A 23,260-nucleotide genomic window follows, 5' to 3' on the forward strand; every position below is an offset into this window, starting at 1 on the left:
TTACACTTTCTGCCCTATTTTTCCTGTCATTTCTCTTGAGCTAGCTCTGAGGCTCCTGATGGCTTTCTGTTTAAGATTAATAATGATTTCTTAATTAGAAGCAATGACTACTGTATTGCACTAAGCATTATGCTGCACTTTAAAGCATTGTCACATAGGCAAACTCTCTGTGACAGAGATGCACTTAATGTTATACATAGTGGGGTTTTTTTTATTAAGTGCATAAAAGTGGTGATAAGTTAGAAAATGTGGACACTGATTAAGCAAAATTAGTGAAAATTTTGTAATACTTTTACATACTAAAATAACTTTCTGTTGGTAATTATCTGTGATCAGTCTAGATATGATGTAACTATGTCATGATTAGAAATTGTGAAACATGCATACTTAATTGATTTTTGTGTATTTCTCAGTTCTAAGAGAATGTTAAACAGCTCTTCGCATGTTACAGATGCTGGTCCCATTACTGTGCTGTTGCACAACCTGCTGTGAAACTTGTTTTGTCTCTATATGTTTTACAACATATACAGGAAATAACCTGATTGGGTGTAGGTAGTGATAATGCTCAAAAATAAATTCAGGAGTTAGGAAAAAGCAAATATGTCTAAAAGGAAAGGTGTCTTTATAGAGTTTGTAGACTCTAGGATGAAGATACTCAAATGATTAAAAAAAAAAAAAAAAAAAACCCCAAACCCACCTGACACTACAAATCTAAAACAGTAGACATTTTCAGTTGTGCAATTTTTGTTTCTGTTCAAAGCAATGCATTTCAGCTTTGGAAGTTGCTCAGTATTCTACCTTCAATTCACTGAAGAATTTAAAGTCACTTTAAGCTTAAGTGTTAAGTTTAAGTTCAGTTAAAGACTGAACCCTGCATGACCCAGTTCCCACATACACTGGGACCCAGCTGGATTTCTTCCCCTTGCTATAAACCCTTACAGAAGACATTGTCATCAAATTTCAACAGATGTAACGAATTCAGGTCACTACATGCCATTACTGGTAATTACATGTAATATAACAAGATTTTTTCATTATTCTTTGCAGTGCATTTGCCATTATGCAAGCTGTGCAAGCACACAACTAGCATTAAGTTCAAAATTTTTTTTGCTAGTGTTTTAGGATTTTGTAGAATTCAGACTATTCACTGAATGGTGTAAGTTCTGTTGGGACTAGCACATATAAATTCTGAAGTCATTTATGGAAACACATTTTGGGGGCTGATTACCTGTTCCAGGTAGTCTTGGGAAAACTCATTTGTTTACCCACACCTGTTGCATTAGTATTTACTGATTTATTTATTTTTTAACCTTCTGATTTCACAGAGAATAGAAACAAGCTGTCCTGTTATAAGAGCTTTTGTCTGGGAAGAAAACTTAGTATGATTATAGAACTGTTGAAAAAGGGATTTGTAAACAAGGCTTAATTATGTCCCATTCTGCTGCTGGTTTAGAGGAATACTGATGATCTAGGAGACATTCCCTGTAGGTAGAGTAAAACTCTAGCAGTCTCTCTAGATACCAAGTTTAATAAACTAGCAGAGAGCTAGAGAAAGACTGTGAGCAAATAAAGGAAAATAAAACTTGAGTTTCATGGGACAGAGGTCTGAAAGTATGATGGGAGGCATTCTTCTTTATCCACTGAAGACTGAAAGGAGCTTTTCCCTTAATTTGTTGTTCACCAACCTCCCACATTATGCTAAAAAGAAAAAGCATTCTGTGTATCTGTAGACGGAGGGCTTCTGTGGTATTCATTCTTAGAGTGGAGAATAGGAAGTGAAAGAGCTCGTAGGACAGCTTTCAAGAGGAGTGTAGTTCACATAATGTGATAGGGCAAAGAACACTACTGGAATTAAAATATATTCTTACACTTATTGCTAACCTGATCAGTGTTATCAAAACAGTACCAAGGTTCTTGTAGATACGAGATATTCAGTTCCTAAGTGAGCTTTACATAGAAGCAGGGAATTGCTAGGGGAATGGGTAACTGTCAGATAACATTTTAAAAGCCTTCCATAAAAATGGAACAGGCAGAATAATCCAATTTGCCAAGTAGGCTGGAAGCAACTAACAAAGTCTAAGGGAATTATGTAGAAAACTTAGAACACCTTTCTGCTAACGTGGTTGTTTTCCATTATCTTTGACTTGCAGGTCCTTTTTTTTTTCTTTTTTTCTTTTTGTTTTCCCCTTTTTGGGGTTGGAGAACCTTAGCTTGAGCAGTAGTAAGACCTGATGTTTCTTTGCAGATCCCTTGGAAATAGTCCCCTACAAAGGGCCTGCTCTTCTGAGAGGTGTTCTGTTATTTTGGGGATACAGATTACAGGAAGGTGAACTTTACTGCGTGGTGATGAAAAGGCTTCAAGTCTGACCAATTCAAGTGGAGGATACACAGCTCTCTTTACTCCCCATTTAAAACAGCATGAGAGAACCATGTGTCTTAAAAAAAAAAAATCCAAGCAAATAGATTTCTCTCTAAATGAGAAACAGTATTGTTGCAGTTAAATGATTATGTTTATTCTTTAAAATATATATAGTTACAAATGTCCATTTTCTTTGGAATGTGGATGTTAAAAAAGTACAAGAAGATGCCTTAAGAGTGTCATCTCAGTATGTGTATATACGTCCAAATAATTGCTGAGAAGGATCTAGAAATCCTACAATATCATCTATAAAATCCTCTTTCCAATTTATGTGCCTTCAGAATGGGGCTCATTCCTAGGGGAAAGGATGTAATAGAAAAAAAATTAGCTACAGCAATAAACCTGAAATATCTATAATTGATAGTTTATACACAGTTGCATTATAAAATATATAGATATGTTAGGCTGTAATTAAAAAGACAGTGATCCAAAACAACTTTTTTACACCATATATTACATTCACTAAGTCATATATGCAGAAATTAGAGAGGGGGAAAAAAGATCAAGTCCTTTAATTTATGTGTACTTTTCTAGGCTTGTAACATGGTGGATTTGCTCAAACACTATTACTCATAATCTTCTTATAGCTTGTTATGCCTTTCACCAGCCAGTATTTCTGTTCAGTGTCTTTTAAAGAACAACCCTTCAAATAAGTTGGCTAGAAGTATTAACAATCAGTATTTTAATTAACAGGGTTGTGATTACAGTCACTCAGTTCAAAAATTTATTATGCATCTGAAAAGTATTATTACAGAAATACTTTTGTATCTAAACTTTTAAAAAATCTACATATGCTTGTTTTTAATTTATTTTTTTCTGCAGATTTTTTAAAAGGTTAGAAAAAGTTGTAGTAAGTAAAACTGTCAAGTGTTAGTATATTGATTTATGCTCAGACATTAACTCATGATCTTAAACGAGTTCAGTTTATCAAAAATCTTTGCCTTCAGTCTTTGTTTCACTTTGTTTATAGGCCTTCTATTGCCATGACTTCTAAACAGTTCACACATTTCAATTCATTTATCCATAAAGCGTCCCTACAAGATAGGGAAATGATATAACGTCTATGCCTTTTACAGACAGGGCTTAGGGGGCAGAAAGGGTGCAAGCGTTGTTCAGAGAGGAATTCCCATCCTGGCTGTCCTAGGTCACAGGGACATACATATGTGTGACTGTTGAAGTTACTGAGTAAAAGCTGTTTAGAGTCAGCAAATAAGGAATGTAAACAACAGAGATTTGCATGAATTAAGGTTTTCTGAGTGTGGTGCTTGGTGACAGGGGTTCTGTACCAGAGGAGAGTCCGATTCCCAGGTCTTAGCCTAGAACTAAGAACTGAAAACAACTGCGAAGTAAGATCTACCAGGCTTCTTTTTCTCTGGAGTTTTATTTTAAATGTATTTTCTGCATCATCTGTCTCATTACAGATGGTAGTATGTACATCTATGAGCAGAAAGAAGGAAAAGCAATATACAGTGTCAATCGCTCCAATTAAAAAAAAAAAAAAAGAAAAAATTTAAAAGGGTCTTACTAGATGATGCCGTTCACTTATCTTAGTTATCTTATGTAATTCTTATGAGTTAGTTCATCCCTTGGGAATAGTTTATTTGAATCATCATTGTTGTAGGAAAGAATTTATTTTCTCTCTAGAAAGCTTCATTGCATTAGGAACCTATAGCTAAGTATACATGATGATCCCATTTACTGCAGAACTTCATCTAAGAGATGCCTCTCTTGAGGGCAGGACAGATCATTTTGATTAGATTACAAAGGAGGGTCCCAGTTTTCCCCCACTATTGCCGTAGTCCAGAGCACACTGGTTGAAAGATTGCTCTCTGCAGGAAATGCCAGTTACCTATCTTTATAATGATTATGTTTTTAAATATGATAAGTTTATTCTGATCCCTGTGGTCAATTTTAACGTGCTGATGATGGTCAGAAGCCTGCTGATAAGTACCTAATGATTTATCTGCTCTGGTTACAAGTTCTGAGTGTCCTGGCATCTTTTACTACCTTTCAGCTTTGTGGTCTGGGGCTAGTGGGTAGTGACTATCAAACCTGGCTTCTCAGAAGCCCATCAGTCCTGTGCTGTCTTGTCACTGTTGCTCCCTTTTGAAGACTTTTAGAGGATGGGTGCTTCGGTTGCTCTGTTTAAGAGTGTGGCTCTGAACTTGAACTGGATTGCCCACGCTGAGCCTTTCTTCCCTCAGGGTACGTATTTGGGCTGGTTTAACTCTGGTTAGGTCTCAAACGAAAAGCCTAAATCAGGCTTTGCATAGGATGAGCTGTCATCCAGAGATGGCCTTTCACAAGCATAACTCATTTTCCAGGTGCAATCTTACCAACTAAACAGAGTAGCCCTTTGTCTCTCAGCGCTCTTCTGTTACTAATTGTCTTTATTTCAGGAGCAACAAGGCCAATGTAATTCCAGTCCATGTAGGTAGGTCATCTTATGGTTTTGCTGAGCTTTGGGTTTTTTCATATTTATGATAGTACTCAAGTATTCTAGTCTGAACGCATTTTTGTACAGTTCAACCAGTTATTAACTGTAATGGAACGTTTCTCTGTAAGGGCCTATTGTTGCCCTTGAATTAAAATCCTGTCTTTCACTGGGGGCTGCAGGATAGCAAGTACCTACAGAATATCATCGGCTGAAAATCTGGAAGCATTAATTGCCTTCCACTGTGGAGAAAGAGCGTTTTCTCTCTTACTACTGGCCAAATCGTTCCTCCCAAATAAACACTCGGAAGGAAGGTTTGCTCAGCATTCAGCTTCATGTTTTAGTTGAGAGAGAGAGATTTAGTCAGAGCAAATCCAGACAGACAGTGCCTTCCATTTCTTTCTGCATCAGAAGAGCCAGAGAGAAGGGAGACAATACATCTCAAAGTGCCCCTCTGTTGGTAGTACAGACCACCAGAGAGGGCGCTTGTGAGCACATTTATAATCTTTGCAACTTGAGGATCCTGCTCTTCCCTGAGACCCCACATATTCCAAGGGCAATTCTGTCTGCTATGGCTGGGGGAGGAGTGTTGGGTTCCTTCATCTGTATCGTCAATCGATCCTTAAAGTTGTTCCCCATATACTTACCAAAGGTGTATTAATTTCTTCTTGGGTCAAGAATCTCTTCCCTGTCTGTCCTTTCCTCCAGAGAGGAGGAAAGTTGCACTCACTTGATGGAGAGTGTGCTCTATTTGTTAACATTTTGCTCTTATTTTAAGATAGAAGTATATTGCTTATTCTAATTTGATTTGTCTGTGGCCTCAGGAAAATTTCGACTGATAATTTTTAATGTCATGTCGAATTGAGGCCTGTATTAAGACATCTTGTGCTGCTTGAAGTTACGTGTTCCACCACGTAGCACCGTGTAGTACTTGTGGGAGCTGTCTGACTTTGATGGCAACCCTTTGTCTTTCATGAAACATGCTACCATTCTTCCATATAATTTTATAACTTCAGTGCCTTTATGTTGCAGACAGCCCTTCCTTTCTCATCTTGCTTTTTTCTTTAGTTACTGCATGCTGCCTCATTTTCTGGCATTGACTATTGCTGTTGGCTTTCCCTTGAAGTGGGCTGGCATGGAGAGAGATTGGAGAAAGAAATTATCATTCGTTACTTCTTCTCTAAATCCCTGTAGTTCAGCTCAGAAACCTCATTTTGCTGTGTAGCAGGAACAGGCATTTCTTCCTGACAGATTTTAGATCATCTGAGCAGCACTGATTCTCTGTCAAGGTCAGTCAGTCTGTTTAAAACGAAATGATATCACGAGGGTTTTTCTCTCCTAATTCTTGAGCGTAGAAAAACCTGAATCCATCTGACCTGATAAGAGGTTACACCTCATAAGATTTCATCATATGCTAATTTAGTTTTCAGATCCATAATTTAATTTCTTTGCTTATTTTCTGACAGGACAGCAAAAGGGTAGTACTGATAGGATAGGAACAAATGTATTTGCCTTTCATTTCTACAATATTTCACAGGAATTGAAGTGTCACGGTGATGTTTTTCCCTTACAACCTCCATACAAACACTTCATCAGTGTAACGTTTAAAATATTGTGTAATAGTATAGGGCCAGAGACTAAAGAAAAGTACCGGTCTGAGCAGAAACTTCCTGGAGAATTTTTACATTGGTGAAGTGAACTTGGTTTGAGGGTGTAATCTGAGGAGAAGATGCTTCCAGTGATTAGTGGGAAGGAAAGCAACCTAAATAACTCAGAAGAGGTTTTTTTTAGTTTGATTTTATGTTTTGTGACCTGTGCTCTGTGATGTTTTTCATTCAGTTTTACATTACAATTATAAGGTGTGCCCCCTTTAATTTTTCAGTGTCTTTTCAGTGTCCGTGAAATCTCAAAATGAACAATTTTTATCTTCTTAATAGGACATGGAGCAGATGTGAAATGTGTTGACTGGCATCCAACAAAGGGATTAGTTGTATCAGGAAGTAAAGATAGCCAACAACCCATCAAGTTCTGGGATCCAAAGACTGGCCAGAGCCTTGCCACACTGTAAGTTCTTGCCCACAGACTTTGATTTGCTCAAATATAAGCTCACTTCATAACGTAATTTTTTTTTTTTAATTCCCTTCTCAGCTTTATGCCTCACATCTCTTCAGCTATACACAGTTGCTTCAAATGTAAAGCTAGTGCTTTAGTTGTGCCAGAAAATCTAGAGGTTAGATGAAGTCAAGGCTATACTTGGAAAATTGTGACTTTAATATTCCTTATTTAAATTTACTTTGTACTTCTCCATAGACGTCCTAGTCACACAGTTCTCATTTGGAAAACAGAATTGAGATATGGAAACACAAATGAGATGTTTCATCTGGCTGAGGAAAAATTTCTTACACTGCAGTAGTGTTGTGGTTTAACCTCAGTCGGCAACTGAGCACCACACAGCTGCTTGCTCACTCCTCCCCGTGCTGCCCGCCCGCCCCCAGAGTCGGAAGAGTAGAAGTGAGAAAAACTCATGGGTTGAGATAAAAACAGTTTAATAATTGAAATAAAATAATAATAATGTAATAATAGTAATAATAATACACAAAGCAGGGATGCACAACGCAATTGTTCACCACCCGCTGACCGATGCCCAGCCGGTCCCTGAGCAGCGGCCCCCCGGGCCAGCTTCCCCCAGTTTATGTACTGAGCATGACGTCACATGGTATGGAATGTCCCTTTGGCCAGTTTGGGTCAGCTGTCCTGGCTGTGCCCCCTCCCAGCTTCTTGTGCACCTGCAGCCTTCCCAGTTGGTAGAGCATGGGAAGCTGAAAAGTCCTTGACTAGTGTAAGCGCTACCTAGCAACAACTAATCATGGGTGTGTTATCAACTTTGTTCTGGTCCTAAATCCAAAACACAGCACTGTACCAGCTACTAGGAAGGAAATTAACTCTATCCCTGCTGAAACCAGGACAAGTAGAAACGTGCACAGTAACTGAATACTGTCTCAATGAGCACTACCAGTTGCTCTGAAGTATGAAAGAACAGGATTAAGGCATAGGGCCTTTGCTCAGAAAGCCACAGTATTCTGGTTTAGTAGCCTGAACTACTTTATTATTGACCTGAATATTTGGGACTGGTAAATTACCATGTTTTTATTTGTGTCTGAGAAATCAGTATCTGGACAAACAGTCTGTCTTTCTCTGCTTGCAGACATGCTCATAAAAACACAGTGATGGAGGTGAAACTGAATTTGAATGGCAACTGGCTGCTAACGGCTTCTCGTGACCATCTCTGTAAGCTCTTCGACATTCGTAATCTGAAAGAAGAACTTCAGGTCTTCAGGGGTCATAAGAAGGAGGCCACAGGTCAGAATTTGTTATATTATGTGGATTTTTATTAATAAGTTTGGATTAAAAATTAAAGTTTTTGAGATCCTGATTTCCATTCATTAGAAATCCTAGTGTTATACTTTCTGATTATGGCTTACTTTGTATTTCAGCTGTGGCCTGGCATCCTGTTCATGAAGGGCTGTTCGCCAGTGGAGGATCTGATGGCTCTTTGTTGTTCTGGCATGTTGGGTATGGCATTTTCATCAGCACATTGGAAAGATGTTGGTCAGATATGCAAGCTATTATGCTAAACATAAAATATACTTTTCACCTTTGAATCTGTATTTAACATGCATGTTTATGGTATAGTTTTTCTCTATACCTGAGAAGTTTGTGAATATGCTTCATTTATGAAGAAATTTTCCTGTGCGAATGTATATTAAAGCATACAATTGCTTGCACAGAAGACAGTCTTTTGTTGAGAGGGTGATGAATGGTTGAAACTCCTACTTTCTTAGAGCTTGTTCTGAAATGTTGTAATTATTTTGTTTCTAAATGTACAGTTAAAAATCCCTACATTACTGAAATCCCTATTAAGAACAACTGGAAACGATCAATTCACCCAATAGAAAAATAACAGAGGCTTAAGTTTAGCAAAATATGGGATAGAGGAAGAGGAACAACTGAATAGCAAAAGTTTTGTATTGTATCTGTAGCAAATATTTGATTTTTTTTTTTTTTTTTTTTTGGATGCATCAGGGTTGAGAAGGAGGTTGGTGGAATGGAAATGGCCCATGAGGGAATGATCTGGAGTCTGGCGTGGCATCCCCTTGGACACATTCTCTGTTCAGGCTCAAATGATCACACCAGGTATTTTCAACTATTTAAAGAAAAGATCTAAGGGAAGGTATGTAGGTTTAGAAACTAGAAAGGTGCATGGCATCAGTGAACAAAGAGTACATTGGGATGATTCTGATAAATAACCAACAGGCAAAGCAGAGAGACAAACTTATCTAAGTGGGAAAGCACTGACATTTTACATCAAAAGGTAGAGTCTAACTTCTTGTCCTTCATCTAAGGAAGCCTTAAAAAATACTAGGATTTTGGGTTTGTGTGAGCTTTGAAATCTCCTGAAGAAATTTTTATAAAAGAATTGCTGTAGTTTCTTGTTGAAGAAATATTCTTATCTCCACAGCATTTTTTCCCACAGATCATCTGCTGGTCATGTCTTCACATTGCAATCATTTCACATTACAATCTTTTCACATTGCAAACATGTTTGGAAGCATATAGTATGTGCTTTTAGGTTGAACATGCTGTTAACATGGAGCATTTTATAAATGGAGTAAATTTTTGTGTGTGGATGTGTGTATTGACACATTTTAGTTGTATGTGAAGTGAGTGAGGAGTTTTTGGAATGGACTAGAAATATATCTGTGTTCAGGATCTGATGTTGATGCTTTGTACTTATACCCCTTACACTTTGAGGTATCTTCTGAACTGTAACTATATAATGCAATATGATAATTGTTTTTTTTAATTTTTGGTTTGAACCTCACACCTAATGTTCAGATCTAGCACTGAACTTGATTTAGTAAGAGTTGAATCCTTACATGATCAAGACAACACGCTAAAAATTAAAGAACTAATTAGATTAAAAGTAGTTAATACTCTTGACCCTTTATTGAGATCATATAACTTCCTTTTGACAGCAAGTTTTGGACTAGAAATCGGCCTGGAGATAAAATGCGAGATCGTTACAACTTGAATCTGCTGCCTGGGATGTCAGAGGATGGTGTGGAATATGGTAAGGCAATTTCCCTCAATATGGAAGAAAGAGGGTTGGGGTCAGGAACAAGTCTAGGTCATTAGCTGAAACTAGAGCGCAGCTTCTGGCTAAGACGGTGAAACAGTATTATAGCATTGGTGACTACCTAGACAAAGATATTTTTTTACGAAGATGATTTTATTATCCATGTTATCAGCGACTACCATTCCAACAGTGAGTTTTCTTTTGTTTCCACAGCTCCGGGAGGTAAGACCTGCTCTGTCAATCACAGGAAGGAGGTTTGGCTCTCCCTCTGGCAATATCTCCAGTTTACCTTTCTTCCTGAAAACTTCATGTGACTTCAAGAATTCCCACAGTCCTGAACTACAGCAGGAAAATCTTTCAAATTATTGAATTTGACTAAAATCTTAAAACTTTACCCCCCTCTTAAGGATTTATGTTGGTAATTTTAGGCTGCTCAGAGTTGCCCAGCTCTATGGCATGCCTCAGCAACCTTTTCATCTCTGGGGTTGCATCTGTTTCTTCAGATTTTTGATTATTTGCTCTTTTGTGTTTGGGAATGTTGATTAAAATGCAGCACTTGAATCCAATTTAAGTTTTAAAATACATAGATTTGTTATAACAAAAATGGGAATGGGTATGGGTTATTATTTTCTTTTCTGAGCTTCTACCCTAAATGTAACTTTCCTAAAAGGACATAGTTTCTGACCTTTTGGTGTGTATTTATGAATCTGAATTTGCAGTTCTTTTAACATCCTGTAATTCATGTATGGAATTAAAAAGTGACCCACCAGTTGCGAAATATGTAATGATACCAATGGTAAAAGCATGTGAGAATCCAAAGGGATAAAATGATACTGTAAAGAAAAATGTTCTAAGTATAAATGTTTATTGCTTTTCTCTAGATGATCTGGAACCCAACAGCCTAGCAGTTATTCCTGGGATGGGAATACCTGAACAATTGAAAATAGCCATGGAGCAAGAGCAGATGGGTAAGTAGTAGCTATGGGGAAGCATTTTCCTGAGCCATCCAGGTACTGTGTGACTTCTCTTTCATTCCTTTCATGTATTTTGGTAGCACAAATGCTTTTTTCTAAAGTTCTGTATTGTGTGTATTTCCCATGTAAAGAAGGAACCTCTTGGTCTCTTCTGCTGAATAAGTTGTGAAGAGAGTAACAGGATTTCTCTGTAAACCTGCATTGCTCTGACTGTTTGTCTCCCTGGTGCTAAAGGGAAAGATGAGTCGAATGATATTGAAATGACAATCCCAGGACTGGATTGGGGAATGGAGGAAGTAATGCAAAAGGACCAAAAGAAGGTGCCACAGAAAAAAGTGCCCTATGCAAAACCAATACCAGCACAGTTTCAGCAGGTAAGTACCTGATACACAGTGAACAGGAGAACGGCTTGTTGTTTTCCCAACTTCAAAAAGTGTGTGGCTGTTGAAATGTTTTAGATTTCCAGTATTAGCTCTTTCATATCAACACCCAGTGCAAAATAATTTACCACAGTAGTTAGTTTAATTACTATTTAAGGATAAAATATTTGGTTAAATCCCTTCTATCTTGTAACTGTACCTGGAAAATAGGATGTTATAAGGTATGGAAGTTTTATTGAGCATTGTTTTTAGCTTCTGAATATCCATACTACACAGCGTTCCAGCATATCCTTTCCCAATGCAGCAATATATTGCATACACGTTGTTCCACAGAATTCATCTTGTGTTTACTATTCTTTGTAGGCATGGATGCAGAATAAAGTTCCTTTGCCTCCCCCACCTGAGCCATTGAATGATAGAAAAGAAGATATTAAGCTGGAGGAGAAAAAGAAGACACAGGCAGAGATTGAACAGGAAATGGCAGCACTTCAGTACACAAACCCACAACTCTTGGAGGTATGTATGTAAAGACAGTTATTAGCAAATCTGTTTGTGCTCTGTGTGATGTATTTGGACCTCAACACTAAAATGTGTAGCTTGCTTTTGCAGTACTGTTTTCATCTTTTTTCAAAAAAAAGTCTAATTGAACAGGATATTGGACTTAATGCATGATGTTATGAAACCTTCAGCGAGGCCCCCACATTTCAGTTAACTAATACTGATCTATGGATCTCTTTAGTTGTATTTCTGTTAGTTAAGAGAAAAGCACTAAATCTTTTTCAACTCCTGAGAAATGAGATTATTGCTTCTGATTTTTAGTTGATTTTCTGGGTCTCTTTTTTTGGACAGCAATTGAAGATTGAGAGACTTGCACAAAAACAAGCTGAACAAGTGCAGCCACCACCTCCCGGAGGCTCTCTTCACGGACCCCAGCCTTTTCCAGGGCAAGGCCCAATGTCACAGATGCCTCAAGGATTTCAGCAGCCCCTTCCACCTCAGCAGATGCCAATGAATATGCCTCAGATGGGACCTCCTGGTCCACAAGGACAGTTCAGACCTCCGGGACCCCAAGGACAAATGGGACCTCAAGGTCCTCCATTACACCAAGGAGCTGCAGGTCCACAAGGGTTCATGGGACCACAAGGACCTCCAGGCCCCCAAGGGCCTCCACAAGGGATGCCACGGCCTCAGGATTTACATGGACATCAAGGAATGCAGAGACATCCTGGCCCTCATGGGCCAATGGGGCCTCCAGGTCCACAGGGTAACGCTGGCCCACAAGGCCACTTAGGACCGCAGGGTCTACCTGGGTCTCAGACTCATTTAGGACCGCAGGGTCCGCCTGGCCCACAAGGTCACTTGGGTCCTCAAGGTCCCCCTGGTGGTCAAGGAATGCAAGGGCCACCTGGTCCCCGAGGAATGCAAGGACCTCTTCCTCATGGCATGCAAGGAGCTCCAGGATCTCAAGGGATGCAGGGCCCTATATCTCAAGGGCCTTTGATGGGACTTAATCCAAGAGGGATGCAGGGTCCACCAGGACCCAGAGATAACCAGGGACCTACTCCACAAGGGATGATGATGGGTCATCCACAAGAAATGAGAGGTCCTCATATGCAAAGTGGTTTACTAGGACATGGTCCCCAGGAGATGAGGGGCCTCCAGGGACCCCCGCCTCAAGGTACAATGTTAGGACCGCCCCAAGAATTGCGTGGGCCACCAGGTCCACAAGGCCAGCAGGGACCTCCACAAGGCTCTTTAGTAGGGCCTCAAGGAAACATGCAAGGACCTCAGGGACAACCGAACCCTTCAAGGGGGCCGCACACTTCCCAGGGCCCTCTGCCTTTCCAGCAGCAGAAAACACCTCTGTTGGGTGATGGGCCTCGTCCCCCATTTAATCAGGTATGTGTTGGTCTGTATAACAAGAGTGTTAAGAATGTAGGAATGATAACATCACGGGGTAGAAATGCAAAGCAAGAGCTGAGAGGCTGGAGGTTTGGTATACTTGCAAGACTGAGGCCTCAAGAAAACTTAAATGATAATGAAAAGAGCTATGTAGTTTGGAAACAACAGAGGTAATTGTAGAAAAGGGATTATTGGAAATACTGGTACAGAAATCAGTCTGCTATGAAAATATGTAACCTTAAGAGAAACTCCAAGTTTTTTAATTTAAAGACACTGAACTGTCTTAAATGGGGAATTTCCTGGGGAGTAGGTAAACACTAATAAGGGTTGAATTTAAGCAAACTGAACATAAGAAAACCCCTATGTATTAATTAAAGCAAGTTACTGCCAACTCTCAGTTGTCCCAGAGTAGTTAATCCGAACTATGGGATGAATTTACCATAGATGCTGATACACCTGGAATCAGCTTAGGTCTGGTTGAACTTACCAGTTCAAACTAAGCACACAGGAACACAGCTATCCTGCTTCCTACCTTGGTATAGAAATTGTTTAGCCACGTTTGTACTTTCTGGAGCACAAGTTAAGAAATGGGCACTGTACACTATTAACTCATCGCTGCACCATTTGCCGAGAAGCATGAGAGGGAGCACAGGTATCACAGGTTTGTGTAGGACTAGCCCAGGTCTGGTAGGGTGAGCACTGAGCTGGAGCTGCTGAGCATGGCCTGGATGTGTGCTGACTGCTGCGCTGCCAATTGGATGTCCCCGTGCTGTGCTGCCTTGGCACTCAGCTCCAGGAGGGTTCACAAGTTCAGCAATATACTTGCACTTAGCTGACCTGGAATACTGGAGAGTGTCACTTGTAGACGCACCAATTAATTCTGCAGGAATCAAGTCAGGTTTTGATTAAGTCTGGTTCAGTACCAGGGGCAACCTGCTCTGCCCTCTTCAGCATCTTTCGTAACAGGCTTATTCCGTCTTCTGATCTACCACAGATAATGCAGAGCTTTCTGTATTTATTAGCTCTTACAAGTCCTATTTGTATGGCACTGATTCTGTACTTAAAATTTCTCTTGATTGTTTTCAGCTTTAAGGTGAATTTTGAAGGGCATGTTTGGAAAGAAATTCTACTTAATTTAAAAAAAATGTCTGGGTTTTTTTAAACAGAATTAACTCTTTTAGACTTGCACTCAGTAGTTTCTAGTTAAAGCTTTAGACAGGTATGCATATAGTCCTTAATGTGTAGTCCCGTACCAATCACAATGAGTGATGACATATTGAAATGAGCTTTAGCTCGGTGATTCCATTTCAGATTGAGGCAGAGTACCCTACAAATTGTGGTTTTATTTGAATATTTTTTCCTTACAAATCAGCAGTAATTCCCTCCAGAATTCTGTTAATGTGACACTATTGCTGAGATTTCAAAAGCATCATAGTTAAGCGAACAAGGGTTGGTTCCACAGCTATCCAATTTAAACTAGCATAGTGGTTTTTATTGCTATCCCAAAGAGACTAACTTTTCCGCTTTGAGAATAATTACCAAGCTTGTGTGTGTATAAAAGCTTGTGTATGTTTACATATATGTGTAGAGCTGTCCCTGTCTGACCCTGCTGTTAACACTCTGGTCAGAATTCAGTAAGTTGCTTTTGACAGGTGGCTGTCAAAAAGTATTTTCAATGAATACTGCTATCTTGAAGTCTTTTACAGATATTAAAAAAAGACAAAGCAAAGTATTTTTGACCATTTTTCCTTGCTTGTGCAGGAAGGAAAGTTTTACATTAGTATGGTAAAGTCTTTTAAAAATGAACAGATTTTAAAATTTGTAATGTCAGTTTTTGCTCCAGTTTGCTTCTTTGTCATATGAATATAATAGTAGTTCCTATTTAAAAAGGCCCTATCTGTGATTTTTTTTAACAATAGGCTTTAGCTTGTTTTTTGTTCTGAATTTGACATTTATCTTCTGTAAACTTGTACAAAACACTTGCCTTCCTTTTCAGTAGCAGGAGTGTATGAATATGTATCTGCTTTATCAAGGGCTTGTGACATTAATACTGAACACTTACACATGTTTGTAAAGGTTAACCTCCATGTAAGATACCACTATTACCTGCATCTGCTACACATCGGAAAGCAGAGGTTTACCGCAGAGTGTGTGGGCGAGATGTACTTCTCTTCCTGAACGTGAGATCTGCTACCTTGTGCAAATGTGAAACGGAATAGAGAAGGAAATTGCCTGAGATATGATTGTCAAAATCTTATTCTGGACATAGGCATATTGGTATTAAAATGCAGATGGATAAACAGAATATTCCCAAGTTAGCAGTAGTACTTCGGAGCTCTTTTGCTATTGCTAATTTAGAACTCATCTTCTCACATTCCTTTTAGATAGATGTGCAGAATTTCATCTCGCTTACTGGTTGAGTGAGGTATGAATACTTTGAGATAAGTCTCTTGTCCACATAGAGACAAACTTCAGGAGCTTGTGCAGTATTTTAGAAGAAATGCAAATATTTCTTACGGGTGAATACAAGGAATTCTTTCCCCCTTTCCGTGCATAGTTTTAATTAATAGAGATGGCTATCATACAATGGCTCTGCCATTTGCATATCTAGGGCAGATAGGCTGGTAACGTGGAGCAGTTGTGTTCTGCTGCTCCAGCTTATCTGACTTGTGCAGAACCTCGGCCCACGTTAGGGAATCCTTGAGCCGACGGTGGAGGCGGTGTGAGTGCTCCAGACATACCCACCTCAAGGTGCGGGGTACGCAAGGCCATTTACAGCTTTTAGCACGGTATCTCCTTCTGAGCTGTACGTATTTGTTTTTCAATTTTGAGCCCAGTTTGGGGACCGGAATGTATTTTGAAATGAAAGGCATGTGAAAATGCAGTGTTACGGCTGTCTTCCAATCGTGTCAAAGCATGATTTGTTGGGAGTAGAGGTTTTTGCTAAATGCTAAGGAAACTCATTTAGTGAGTGCTAAAAACTGCTGCTTTGATTAAACACTAGTGGCATAAATTTAAGAAGTTCAGTAAAGTTTATTGTAAGTAAAGCATATGCTAAATATATGAGGAATCATGGAGCTCCAGCAAGGTGTTGGTCAAGAATGGCAGAAGCACTGCGATAGCTGGATCTTACCTAGTCAGGGAATTTACTTGTTCTGGACTCAAGTCAACATTCAGTCACGAGGAAAGTATTTTTGGGGTTTTTTTAATAGGCATTGGACCAGGCCTTTCATTTTGCCTTTTTTTCAAAGTCCTTACAAAATTACTCGATGCAAATGTGATGATTGTAGTATATATTTGTGTGCTTTTTTGTGTTTATCACCTATATTGCAGTTGAATACGTTTAATTTAAAACCAGTATTTCAAGATACTATGGGAAAAATACACAAATGAACTTATCGCTTCCCTGCAACCAGAAAAAAAAAAAAGGTAGTGTTTCTCAAAAATAAATGTAGGGCATGAAAATTATTTGACTTTGATTCATGGAGAGATTAAGCAGTGTAATTATGAGTACAATGACAGTGATGGAGTATAGGTTTTCAAGTATTTACAAACTACCTGCAGTCTGGAGGATTTTTTACAAGCCAATATGAAGGCCAAGTCTAAATCTTGCATATTAGACATGTCTAGGAAAAAAATATGATGTGTTTAGGGTTTTCTGGTATGGGTTTTGGCGGGATTTTTTTTTTTGGTGATGTCAACATAAAAAGGTTTTTATAGCAATCTTGCAAGTTTCAACTCTGTCTTGTTCACAGTGATACATTTTTATTGTTGGATCTCATTGCTACAGTGGAAATTATGTACGTGCCCCCTTTTAGTTCCAGTCAAGTACAAACCCCAAATCATGACGTTTTGTCTGGCCTTTGCTGTTTAAAGGCAGAATTGGACAGTTCAACCACATTGTTTCCCAACCAATGTTATCATAGTGGGTCCAGTGTGAACGTGGTACCTGTAGAAATCTTTCATGGGTCTATGACAGCAGCTGAATTTAAAGAACATTATTTTATCCTTTAAAATTCACAAAAAAGAGAGAAAATAACAAAAGACTTACATATACTTTATTTTTTCCTTTGGGATCACATTAACTTAAACCTCTGCTCACTCTCCTGTTTCTGCTTGAGAAAAGCAGGTGACTGCAGCTTCTGCCTTTAACCCTGTCATTGCTTAATAACCCGTTAACAACTTATCTCTTGGTGCTTAGCCAAATAGTACTTTCTTTTGATCCTAGAATTAGAATTAAGAAAAACAAACTTTGCTGGCATATTAAAAATGAAATTCAGGTATTTCCATGTTAACAGTTTACAAAGGTTTATAGGAGAGGTTCTCTTATGACCCTGTTGTTGCCCCCCCGTCCCAACACTCATGATATTTTAATTTTTTCATTGTTTCATTTTTTTGTTCATTTCCAAAGGAAGTCTTTGGTCTATGCAGCTCTTTAACTGCATATAAATCAGTACCTGGTATTTTTCAAACAAATATACAGAGTTTCCTCATCTTCTCTAACAGGCAGCTAGAATATGAGCTTTATCATCTTTGGTTGTTACAGGTAAAATATTAGTCCTTGAAATGCTAAGTTTCCTATAAAATTATGTGTTTCTCAGACAGTGACTGAAAAACATTACTGATGTGAACGTCTGAAAAATTAGGCTGAAACCATTGGAAAATCAGCTGTTTCTATTGTAAGACCTATGAAGATGCAGTCTTTATGTAAAGAAAATTGTTTTGCCCCCTTACAAAATGCTTAAAAGCAAAAATACTCATGCATGGCAATTCACGTGGCTTTTCTTATTATATGCTCATAGGACGGACAGAACCCAGGTCCTCCACCACTGATACCGGGACTGGGGCAGCAGGGAGGACAAGGTCGTCTTGGCCCTCACAACCAAGGACCTGGTCTTAATAAAGGTAAATAAATAACGTTGTCCATTCTTCTGTGAGTAATTCTCCTAAAAGAGGCTGTTCCAGTGCATTGCCTCTAGACAGAAAAGGCTACAGCAGAGCACAGGGCCTTGGCTGAGAGGAAAGCTTCCGTAGACTTGGGCTGGAATATAGAGGAAAAGTTTTCCCCAAAAAAATTATTTAATGTGAAATGTATGGTGTATGCTTTGTAGAACTGTACAAACTAGAGCATCCTAGAGCGTTTTTAGAAAACGTTAAAGAAATCTGCTATGATTTTTTCCCTCAAGGTGACTCCCGTGGTCCACCAAACCATCACATGGGCCCTCTCTCAGATAGAAGGCACGACCAGAACAGTGGTGGTCCTGATCATGGGCCTGAGAGAGGGTTGTTTCGAGGTGGCCAGGAGTGGGGTGATGGTAGAGACAGCAGGGGCATGCCAGATAGACGAGGACCTCACCCAGATTTCCATGATGACTTTGATCGACCAGATGACTTCCGTGACGACTTCCATCCAGATAAGAGATTTGGCCATCGATTACGGGAATTTGAGGGGAGAGGAGGCCCACCATTGCAAGATGAAAAATGGAGACGAGGTGGACCTGGGCCTCCCTTTCCTCCTGATCACAGGGAATTTGAAGGAGGGGGTTCAAACCGTGGGCCTCCTGGTGCTTGGGAAGGACGGAGACCTTCAGATGATAGATATCCACGGGATCCTGAGGATGCACGGTTCCGAGGAAGACGAGATGAGAGGTAAGAATAAATCTACTCATCTTTTTTGGGTTAAAGGGTAAATGGAGGGAACTCTTTTTTCCTGGTTTCCTTTTCATTAAGGAGTCTATCTGTTTCAGATTTATAAACTGGAAACCAATAAGGAAATGAAAACTCTAATATACCTGAGTATAGAGTCCATAAAAATCACTCAGTAATAGAAGAAAACTTGAAAAATGGTCATTGTACACAGCAGCTTCCGTGTCTTTAAACAGTAAGTAAAGAGAAGGGAGGAAGTTTGTAGAGAAGATCCAGTGACACAGGATGAAGATTTGAGACTGTTTTGATGAAAATTGAGAGGAAACTTGAAGGTTAAAGTGACAAACTTTTGAACACTAGAAGTGGATTTTGAGACTTTGTCTCCAGTCACAGACTTCAGCATGACTGTAGAGACTGTAGAATGAGATGTAATATACTTGTAAGGAGCAGGAACAGTGATCCTACTATGAAATATAAGGGGCAGAGCTACAGCATCTGTTGGACTGTTGAGACTATTTTCTCATGTTTTTGCTTGTAGAAATTTTATTTCTCTTTCTGACTTATTTCTTAATGCCAAGCGAAGAACTCAAAAATAATCTAATTTTCAGCAATGTCCATGTCATTGCTCACAATTTCCAAATAAATCACAAAGGGATGAATTTGCTTCTAGTTACCAATGTGAATATGGAGAAATTACGCTAAGTCAGCAAGATTAACTGTCATTGAAATTGCTCCAGATTTATGCTGGTTTGACCGAGATAAATTTGGCCTCCAAGGTCTAAGCCTCTCACTGACCACCAACTCTATATGTATAAGAACGTGTACTTGTACAAATATATTGTGGTCTCCACATAATGTGAATTTTGTGTGTTTTAGTTGCCTTTTTAATCATTTTCTTACATTCCTTTTACTTTGCAACTATACAGCTCTTCTTTTAGCTATTTTCTACCTAGCTCTGTAAAGATGTACCTTCCTTTTGTGTGGAGTATGAAAAGAAATGAACAGTAACTAAAAGAAGGTAACAATTAAAGCCATTTTTAAAAAGTAAAAATAGTTAGAATCCAAGCTGAATGGTCTGCATTATAGAATTCTAAGACACAGCAGACGACACTTTTAGAAGCTCAGTAGAGATTTTCAAATCTTATATTGGAAATCCTTAGGGACTGGAAAATATTTTATGATGATCCTCATTTTAAAAAGGTTTCAGGAAGCGAGTCAAAGAACCTTGTGACCTGTAGATCTGACTTCTGAACCAAGAGTCTATTTGTCAGAGTACAAGTGTTTGTACAGAGAGTTTGGTTTAAAAGGAATCAGCACAGGGGTATAAAAGACTTATTGTGCTTGCAAACTTAATGAATTCCTTTGAATGAAGGTGAATTAGGTGCCATTTACTGCAGATGCTGAGGTGAACTTAAGAATCCCAACCACTTGTTTAGCTGACTTGGTTTGGAGTTTCGATTGTAACTGGTTTGATCAAGCATGAGAGGGAAGTGTGTGTGTTTCTCTCTAATTTCCCGTCCTTTTCATCCCTGTCCTGTTCTTACTCTACCTGTGCATATCAACATGATGCTTCTACTGCAGAGACCTGCCTCTTCCTGCCTGCTAATCTGCACAGTGTGTAGTTCTGTATATTAAGGTCCTAGGCCTCAAGGAAGAAGATCTGAGAGCAGTCAAACAGGAACTGAGCCCTATGCAAGGCAGGGTTTTAGATGTGACTGATATGAAAAGTGAAAAAGGATATACATACCACAATATTAGGAGCTGTGGCTATGTCAGGCATAGGTATGATAGATTTCAAAACTAAACTGTGTCCGTAACATTGCCTGGAAACAAAAGGAAAGGCCCTATTCCTGCTAGCCATAGGACCCGATGTTGCAAATCTTGGTAATTTACAAGCTAAGCAGAATCACACCATGTCAGTATTAAAGTGGGAGGCCCTCTAAAGAACATCTAGAGGACCGTGCTGTTTCAAGGCTAAACAATATTGCTATGTGGTTATTTGAACCATTTGTACCTGAAACTGTTCAGTTTGTTTTCCCAAATCATCCAGGTTAATGTAAAATGGTTCATTGTCCATACACAGCACTCCCTCCATCCACTGTTGTACCTATACAGGCACAGCAGCCTCCTCTCTGTATTGTGTTTGTTTTCTGGGAGGTGGAGACAGACCTATTGTTTTTAATTAAAAAAAAAATGTAAAAGTTAAAAAATATTGTATTGTGTTATGACTACTGTTAAAATATTTAAATTTGTAATTAAAAGGTTAATGTTGTTAAAATTCTAAATAAAAGTATCTAAAGTTTTGCTTGTAATAGGATGCACTGTGTCGTTAATGAGCTGGGGAGGGGATGTTGCACAAAGCCAACACCATCTGAATATTACGGTGGTTACGGTTTGGCGAGTGCGGAACTGGGAAGAGAGGGGAGGTGGGGGCATCAGTGTGAATGGGCAAAGAGTGCTCCGCATTATCTGAGCTGTCACTGAGGGTGGGCAGGAGCAGTGTGGGGTCGCACAAAGGACTCCTGAACCAGTGTGCCTGCACCACCTAAACATCTCACCTGTGCTTGCACAGAAACTGGGCTGTAAACTGAGACAATCATAACAACCGGTGCTAGTGCGCACTTTTGGAGTTGCAGTAATACACAGACCATGTATGCACTTTTACAAGCACTCCAAGTGTTTAAACTGATAACGTAAAAAACAAAACTGCTAGTATTCACGCAGCCATCTATGGCTTACCTGAAATGGCACTGACAGTTCATTAAGAACCATTCTTCTCTCTGAAGACCTGTTAAAACCCCAGTGTGATACTGGAGGAGCTACACTCATTTAAGATGAGATGCAGAACCCAATCACACCAAATTACTGAAGATGCCATGGTACTTACTAGAAGGAAATTAGCAACTTTAGTGTTGTAACTACATTTTGCAAAAAAAAAAATTCTTCATTATTGCAGTTGGATAAACTGCTCTTCAGGTTGTAGAATGCCACTGTGCACGCTGTTCAGCAATCATCATCCCTACAGAGCCAAGTGCAGTCTAGATTCATTTGCTAAAATTGTAAACTTAGAAGAATGGAACGAAAGAGAGAATGTTCTAGCAAAAGAATCCCAAATCAATAGGAATGAGATGCTGGAATGTTTTGTTATAGCCATGTTTCTCATTGCTTGTATTTTTTCGGTTTATCACTAAAATGGAAGGGAAAAAAGGGAAGGGGAAAGTAAGACCACCACAGTTAAGGGAAATTCACTTATACTTTTCCTTACCTTACCTTATATTTATCATCACTCACTGATTTTTTTTTCCCGTTTTCATTAAATGAATGCAGTATATTTGACTATTTTTCTTGTATGAAAAACCAACACTATCAACAGAAGGAAATACGAGGGAAAACTATAAAAATCAATAAACGAAGTGCTCAAAGGCAGAAAATGAGCACTTTTCCACCCACAAATCCAATTCTAGTAACTGTATGTGCTATAGTATTAAGTAAAACAGTTCAGAAATTAGTTGATTATTAAACTGAAGCTGACTCAAGTTTATCAATCTAAATTCTGCCTAAAAAACACATTTGTACCATGTTCTTTCTTGTAGCTTCAGAAGAGGAGGACCCTCGAGACATGAGGGCCGGGGACCGAGGGGGAGAGATGGCTTTCCTGGCCCTGAAGATTTTGGGCCAGATGACACTTTTGACTCTCCAGATGAAAACTCAAGAGGAAGGGACCATGGTGTTCGGGGGCGAGGTCGTGGTGCTCTTAGAGGTGAGGGGAACATTCTTCGACACTGAAATGCAAGGATAAGGAAGCAAAGGCATTTCTTGGGCAAATTACAGTATTTTCATGAATACAATGTCTCTTCTCACTCCTGTCCCCTGCATCTCTTACTGCTCAGGAGGCCGGAAGGGTTTACTTCCTACTCCAGATGAATTTCCACGCTTTGAAGGAGGGCGGAAACCAGAATCCTGGGATGGAAACAGAGAACCAGGTAAAAAAATTGGTGAGGTTTGTTTTAGATAATAGACTTCTACAATATAATCATTTACAAAAATTTATTTTTTTTAAAATCACCTCTTTTTCCTGTACCTCACATGCTCATTACCAGTCTCTTACCACAAGAAAAGCAAAACATAGTTCTTTCGACTTCTAAATTTAGGAAAAAATTAACTATACAGAATTTAACTGGCTCTAAATGCAAATGTCTCACTGAACAAAAATGATTGTGGCCTCAAAGTCTTGATTTTAAATTGAATTCCTGTACAGCCCAGAACTGCCTGTTGTCACCTGTGGATGACTGAAGCATATCTCATGGGGGTTTTTTGAGATGTACGTTAATGCCAATAGTAACCTTTCTCTTGGATGGCATCTTCTCT

The 23,260-nt window shown here is 39.1% G+C and overlaps 1 protein-coding gene across 3 annotated transcripts in view; it reads left to right on the forward strand.

Annotated features, from left to right (window-relative positions):
• WDR33 (WD repeat domain 33) overlaps positions 1–23,260 on the forward strand; it is a 57,583-nt gene that overhangs the window by 29,535 nt on the left and 4,788 nt on the right. Inside the window, exons 7-20 of one of the 3 annotated variants that reach the window (XM_009318949.1) lie at positions 6,791–6,917; positions 8,059–8,213; positions 8,348–8,426; positions 8,937–9,047; positions 9,890–9,984; positions 10,204–10,212; positions 10,872–10,958; positions 11,199–11,338; positions 11,708–11,860; positions 12,194–13,243; positions 18,049–18,151; positions 18,433–18,895; positions 22,486–22,652; positions 22,783–22,875. In XM_009318949.1, coding sequence (XP_009317224.1) covers positions 6,791–6,917; positions 8,059–8,213; positions 8,348–8,426; positions 8,937–9,047; positions 9,890–9,984; positions 10,204–10,212; positions 10,872–10,958; positions 11,199–11,338; positions 11,708–11,860; positions 12,194–13,243; positions 18,049–18,151; positions 18,433–18,895; positions 22,486–22,652; positions 22,783–22,875 — 2,832 coding nt within the window. Of the gene's footprint in view, positions 1–6,790; positions 6,918–8,058; positions 8,214–8,347; positions 8,427–8,936; positions 9,048–9,889; positions 9,985–10,203; positions 10,213–10,871; positions 10,959–11,198; positions 11,339–11,707; positions 11,861–12,193; positions 13,244–18,048; positions 18,152–18,432; positions 18,896–18,993; positions 19,911–22,485; positions 22,653–22,782; positions 22,876–23,260 lie in introns of those variants that run through there. The other 2 variants (XM_009318958.1, XM_009318967.1) reach the window with 2 other exon arrangements.

The sequence above is a fragment of the Pygoscelis adeliae genome, unplaced genomic scaffold, assembly GCF_000699105.1.
Source record: "Pygoscelis adeliae isolate BGI_AS28 unplaced genomic scaffold, ASM69910v1 Scaffold30, whole genome shotgun sequence".
Classification (NCBI taxonomy): Eukaryota; Metazoa; Chordata; class Aves; order Sphenisciformes; family Spheniscidae; genus Pygoscelis; species Pygoscelis adeliae.